The sequence below is a fragment of the Meriones unguiculatus genome, chromosome 8, assembly GCF_030254825.1.
Source record: "Meriones unguiculatus strain TT.TT164.6M chromosome 8, Bangor_MerUng_6.1, whole genome shotgun sequence".
Lineage (NCBI taxonomy): Eukaryota > Metazoa > Chordata > Mammalia > Rodentia > Muridae > Meriones > Meriones unguiculatus.
In genome coordinates this window covers 115,992,174-115,998,960 of record NC_083356.1, presented here as the reverse complement: position 1 = coordinate 115,998,960, position 6,787 = coordinate 115,992,174, and the positions used below count along the sequence as shown (strand labels likewise).

Sequence of the window (6,787 nt, the reverse complement as noted above, 5' to 3'; positions counted from 1 at the left end):
TGAGGAATCAGGCAGAATATTCTGTCAGGATGTCTGAGGAGTGGAAAAACGTGGGTTTTGGTTTAGGGCCCCGTGATACAGTTTCAAGAAAAGTCTTGCCTTCACTGCTGCCCCCATCGTGACCTGTTGGGTCAGGTAAGCACTCTGTTTCCTGGCTTCTGTAGATCTCAGTCAAGTTTCAGGGTTTCTAGCCTCAGCTTTCTGAGAGGATGGCAAAATGGCTGCACTGCCAATGAAGTTTTGTTACGTTTTAATCAACTGAAGGAATTTTGCGGCTGTCCCTGTTCTAGAATTGAGCTTCAAAATGGAACAAAGCTCAAGCTACTTCACCCTAAACAAGCCCTGTTTCTTACCCCTCACTGCTCCGGGGGTTTGGTTTTGGGGGTGGGGAAGTGGTGGCAAGACTTTGTGGCTTCTGCTGATCCAGGTCTGCAGCTCACTGAGTGACTTTGGGCTTTGTGCTGGTTAGCTGTTGTCAACTTGACAAAAATCTTGATTTACCTGTGGGAGGAATGGTATCGGCTCAGGATCCTCAAGACCAACTTCTCAAAGCAAAGGAGATGTATTTGCCCCAGAGGGACAGAGGGCAGGGATAAGGGACAAAGATGGGACGGAGAAAGAGGGAAAAAGGAAAGGGAACAAGAGGGAAGCAAAGTGCAAGGGAGAGGAGGCAGGGATATTTGTCCAGAGCTGGACAAAGGACTGCCCCTGCATAGAGAGACAGACGTGGCAGAGGAAAAGGGCAGTTTATAAAGGCCCAAGGGGCTTTTGACTGCCTGACTTCAGTACTGTGATAGCCGCACCTTGGTAGCTGGCCTCAGGAGGAGGAAGTAGCCAAATAAGGGAATAGACCTCGGTGGTAGGAAAGTAATCCCAAGGTTTTTATTAAGGCCGAGGGAGTGGGAAAGAAGGGCAGGGCCTGCCAGAAGCATGCTCACCACTCGATGGCCTGAGTCCCTTCAGCCTGAGAAGAGGGAAGCTGGCTTGGCTCCATCAGGTGGGCCTGTGGACGGCCTGAGGAGCATTTTCTTGATCATGATTGATGCTGGTGAGCCCAGCTCACTATGGGGAGGTACCACTCCTCCACAGGTGGTCCTGGGTTGTTTAAAAAAGGAAGCAGGGGAAGCCACAAGCTAGTCAGTAGTTGCCTTCTTCAATAGTCTCTGCTTCAGTTCCTGCCTCAAGATCCGGCCCTGGCCTCACTGGATGGGCTGATTGGAAACTGTAAGTGAAACAAATATTTTCTTGCCCTAAGTTGGTTTTGGTCAGTGTTCTATCAGAGCAGCAGGAAAGCAAACTTCAACGGAAATGTTAGCCCTAGACGCTGCATGTCTGTGGCCTTCCACTTTGAGCCTTCCTGCCTCCATATCTCCTCTGAGGAGTTCTCCGTAAGGGGGCTTGGTCACACAGACAGCGTAGTTCCGCTTCCTGTGTGCCTGCTAGCCAGCTGGCCTATTGATGCCTCCTTCCTCCCACTTGAATTCTAAGCAGCGAAATGGAGGTAGAGGAGAGAGAGCTGCCCTCACCGTGGACACGGATCAAGTTTCACAGCGGATTGGGCAGCTGTTGGCACCTTTCTTCCTCACTTGACCAGAATATCAAAGCAGACAGAGTACGGTGATTCTTGAGCTGGCAGCTGCCGACTAAAAGCTGACTTCAGTCGTGCAGCAGGTTTGGGGAAGAATTCTGACCCTCCTGTTCCTCTAATGCTGTTTGGTACTAAGGTTCCCTTGAAAACCTTGGGGTTGTCCCCTTAAACTCAGGAATTTCTACCTAATTCCTAGCCAGAAGCCTTAGTCCCTGAGGCTGCGGTGGTTCAGGGGTGCCTTACACAGGTGTGTGAACAGCCTCTCAGGACTGCGTAAGGAAGAAAGGGGGTTCAGAGCACAGGTGTTTCAGGTGGTGTTCGTCACTTCCTGAATCTCATAGGAATGTCTCTGTTAACACATATCCGGAGGAATAGAGGAAATGCTCAGCAACAGGCAAAGGCCCAAGGCCAGGCCTTCGTAATCTATAGCTATGGGATGCAGCTGCCTGGAGCACCCTATGCTCAAAGTCCTGTGTACCAACCCAGCTTTCTCCTGATGCAAGGAAGCTGGACTTTGCCAATTTTATTAAAAAAAAAAAAAAATTCATTTGGTCCTGATACTCCTTTATCTTCCTGGAGCACCGTCTCAGAACATTCTTACTGGGTTTGGTCGCCATGGAAACGATAGTCCAGGTCTTTTAACTGACCATTTCTGCTTTATTATCTGCTTCCCTCCTGCCATGGGCTACCGTTGTGTAACCCATGACTATTGGATAGAGGACACCCATATTTTGCAATATTCCATCAAAATGTTTCTCTGAAGCTACATATGCCCGCCATTTCTAGCGTTACGGGTTGAATTTTGACTCTTCCCCTAAAAGATAGGTTGGATCCTCAACCTCTCCAGTACCTCAGGATGTGACCTTATTTGATACAGTGAGGTTCTGATAGAGCCTAACCCAGCATGGCTGGTGCCCTATAGGGGAGAGAGAAGTTGGGAGATGAACACGCATGACCTCGGGCTTGGGGTTCTCTCACAGCTGTCGGGAACAACTCTGCAGTCACGTGATTTTGGGTTTCTCATCCCCTGAACTGAGTTATTTCTTCTGTGCAAGCCACTCACTGGCGCTTGTTTGCAACTGCCCTCACCAGCTCACCCATTTGGTGACCACTGGGGAGGCGGTAGGGCAGTAGCTCCCCTCTTCTACGTGGTGGCCCTCGTAAGAACTTGCTCAGCTATCGTGGGTGCCGTGCTAGGCACTGCTACATGAGCTTTACATGTCGTAACTTGCCTAGTGCTCCCAACAGTGTTGCTAGTGCTCCCATCTCACAGACGAGAACGCCGAGGGATGGGGAAGTTCAATAGCCAGCTTCAATAACTCCTTCAAATTAGTGAGTAGATCCTAGGTTTGGGTTAGCGTCCAGGCTGCCTCACGTGTCTTGGATGCAGACGTGGAGTTTCAGCATACTCCCCTTGCTGTGTAACCAGGGCGTGGGCTATAAATCCGGAAGGAAAGGAAGGGGCAGGTGGTAGTGGTGACAGCAAGTTGTGCGAGTTGGAATCTGGGGTCCTGCCCTCTGTTGGCCCCTGTTGAAGGGGACAGGGGGAGGGAAACAGTATGATGTGGAGATGGAGCGCAGAGCAGACAGGGACCAGTTCCCAGATGACTGAAGGTGGGAGCGAGGCATTTCACTCCAGTAGGAGGCACCGCTTGCGGAGGAAGGAGGAGAAAAGAGGCCAGAGCAGGGGCAGAGTTCCCCTGTCTCCCAGGGCAGCCCTCTTCAGTGTACTCACCAGCAGTGTCGTGTGGCCAAGCTGGAGCTTCCACCGAGGGGAGCAACGCAAATCAGGCCTTGGCTTCAGTGCAGTCTTCCTTCCTTTGAAAGAGGTTGCTGCCCCTCCCCTCCCCTAGCACGCGGAGGGCCTGGCATTTGACAGGGTGGGTGCAGTCATCATAGACTGGCTGGTAAGCAGGCCATTGCCTGCACATCAAAACCAGAGTTCCCAGGGAATCACCTTTTCCGTCCTGTTTTTGCAGTGTGGGTGCATAGTTGCCTGTGAAGGCGGACGGAGGACAATCTGGGGAGTCATTCCTCCTCAGGTGCTGCCACAGTGGTTTTGGAGACAGGCTCTCGCATTGGCTCCGGGCTCCCTGACTAGGCTGGGTTGGCTGGACTGCAAGCCCCAGGAACCCTCCTGTCCTTACCTGCCCACCAATGAAATTATAAATCCATGCCGCCACACTTGGCTTCCTCTCTCGCTGTTTCTGTCTCTGTCTCTGTCTCTCCTTTTTAATGGGGAATGAGTTGAGGTCCTCATGCCTGTCCACCATCTATACTGGGGTTAAGGTGTCAGCCCCTCTCGCATTTTGAAGTAGAAGCAGTTAGCTGGGTGAGATGTGCCCTTGAGCTATTGGTTCCCTCCAGGTTCCCCGGGATATAATATATTGGGATCTCCCTCACGTGACAGTTTTTGAGTGTTGACTATTCAGCTGCTCCAGGAGGCAGAAAACCACCCTGCCCACCAGGGCCTCTCTTGCCTGCTCACCCTCTTTCCCCACCTGTCCTCCCCTCCCCAGTCCCTAAGACTACAGCTGCCGATTGGCTTCAGGGGCCCACAAAGGGGCAGTCCTTGCTTCTTGAAGCATCTCAGTGGCATTGTGTGCTCTCTGAGGCCGGGTCGGGGTCTTGCTGATGCTACATCCTTGTAGTGCCTTTGTCCCCCACCCTGTTGCTCTTCTCTGGGATAGTAATCCAGAGACGCAGCTCATGAGAATCCTTGTCTCGATTACCTCCTGCTTAGCCCCTAGCAGGTGTTTACCAGGTAGGCGGCACACCTGTGAGCAGGGCACTAAGGTAGGCAGCTGACAAGATGGTGCTCAACTCTGTGCTGAAGCGAGGACTGGGCTCTGCTTTTAGGAAGTCTGCCGTAAACCAGAAAACTTGCCAAATAAGTTAATAAGGACCCAAATCGGTCTTTTAGAGAAGGAAAATTAAAGTATGTTTTCTTCAGTGTCGGCCACTTACAGTTAATATTGGTGTGGCTTTGTGTATTTATGATTACTCTTAGCTAACTGAAGTGGATGAATACAGGTTTTTATGACATTAGCTATTTTAGTCTGAAGTGTTTGTCAGTTGCTTTTAACACTTATTTAATTGTATGGAAATGGTTGCTTTGCCTACATGTATGTATGTTCTGGACAGTTGTGAGCCACCATGTGGATGTTGGGAATTGAACCCTGACCTTCTGGAAGAACAGCCAGTACTCCTAACCACTGAGCCATCTCTCCCATCCTATCAGTTGTTTTTAAGAGGCTGGGAGAACTAACTACACTACTTAAGATCTTTAATCCTGAGACCTGATTTGGCTCTGTAGTTGTAGCAGTAGTTAATTTAGTTGAATTGTTTTCTGTGGAACTATTTTTCTTGGTAATTTCAGAAGACAAACGTTTGTGGATAAATTATTTCTGAGAACTATATATAGGCTGTTAAAACAAAATTATTGAACTCCTCCAAAATAGCAATTTGCTGCTTTGGGTAAGTTTTTTAACATTGGCTGTTTGGAACTTGCAGCTTCTTATCATATCTATGGAAATCCTTGTACTGTGTGAAAGCTCTAATCCCTTCTTTAGAATTGCACAGAAAACAACCAACCACACATTTGGAGGTGCAGATAGCTTGCTTTATTTTTTTAATCTCAAGGAGGCCCAACATTTATAACTACCAATTGAACTTATGCTGGCATGAAAAGGACTACATCAAATTAACAATTTTTTGTGGGCAGTGGCAGTACTGTTTTAACGACAGCTTCATTTGTTGTTATTTTTATTATTATTTTGCTGCGGCTCATTGCTTAGTTGCCCAGTTTCAGGTGAAATTGAAATTTAGAGCTACCACACGAGGCATTAGCTGCACCTGGGGCCTCCAGGAGTTGGCACTGCTCTGGCATAGGAATACCTGTATAGCTTGGTTAAACAAGGGGATGGCCAGGAGATGGTACTTTTCCCAAGCTATCCATGCACTCTTTATGTCAGAGACAGTGTGAAGTGGGCGAACAAAGTGTTGGCCGTTACACTTTGCTCTGGTCATATTTGTCATGATAATTTAAGTGTGACATCATCAGGGAAAATGTAAGACGTTCAAGTGCTGCTTGCAGGAGGGTAGATGCAAACAGCACCAATGCCTTACATCTCTGATGCAGTAGGTATCAGTGCACATGCCATGGACATGTGCAGCAGCATCCTTTCTCAGGTGGCTCGGACATCTTCAGTGGGGAGACTCTCAACCCACCGAGGCATACTTAGACATCAACAGTATGTTGAGGCACAAAGATTGATAAGTATTGGCAGGGTATTCGTTCCATAATCCAGAAGAAACTTTCTCCTACCAATGGTTAGTTTCAAAAGTTACAGTGTAAAATGTCATAAAATAAATGGTACAAAACTTTAGAACCGTGAATTCGGCTGTATACAGTATGTACATGTCATTAGCAAATATTCTCAGGTCAAGTATGAAAGGATTGAAATGCACATTTTCTTTTTTGCAGCTGTGACTCATTTAGATGGATACAAAACTACTTAAAAATATTTACAGGTCAGAAAGATTAGTCCATGTGAATGATTGGTGAGAGATTATGAATGAGCGTAGAGTGTAAGAGTGCCCCCGCACTCTTACATAGAACGGATATTAATATTCACAGTGGCAGAATCAGATCCAAATTCATTCCCTAAACTTAGGGTATAAAGTCCACCATCTTGTTTCTGTACGTCCATGATGATCAGGGTTGTCAGGTCGTCTGTGTTTTCAATGTGGAATCGTCCTTGTTGTTCTTGGTTTTGGATTCTCCTTCCACCACAGGACCATGTTATTTCCGGAGTGGGCTCCCCAGTGAAAGCGCAGGCCACCGTTAGAACTTTGCCTTCATCGATGCTGATGTCAGAGGGAAGAGCTTCAATTTTAGGTGGAATTCCTTTATGGAACAGCAACGGAAACATTTTAGGATTCATGGAAACCGAAATCCTACTGGCTTTCTATTGAATTTTATGCACTAAGACAGTGGTTCTCAACATCTTTGGGCCAAGTTGTATCTCCAGAAACATTTACATTACAATTCCTAACAGTAGCAAAATTACAAAAAAATAGTTTTTGTGGTTGGGGTCACCACAAAGCAAGGAACTGTATTAAAGGGTCGCAGCGCCGGGGAAGGTTGAGAACCACTGCTCTAAAACTAAGCTATGCGCCTTGTCTTGTCTCTCCCAG

The 6,787-nt window shown here is 47.8% G+C and overlaps 1 protein-coding gene across 5 annotated transcripts in view; it reads right to left on the bottom strand.

Annotated features, from left to right (window-relative positions):
- Window positions 1–5,196: 5,196 nt before the first annotated feature.
- Window positions 5,197–6,787, bottom strand: part of Ttn (titin) — a 262,706-nt gene continuing 261,115 nt past the window's right edge. For all 5 annotated transcript variants that reach the window (XM_060390411.1, XM_060390412.1, XM_060390413.1 and 2 more), the window contains one exon: window positions 5,197–6,497. In XM_060390411.1, coding sequence (XP_060246394.1) covers window positions 6,199–6,497 — 299 coding nt within the window. In that variant the 3' untranslated portion in view covers window positions 5,197–6,198. The remainder of the gene's footprint in view (window positions 6,498–6,787) is intronic.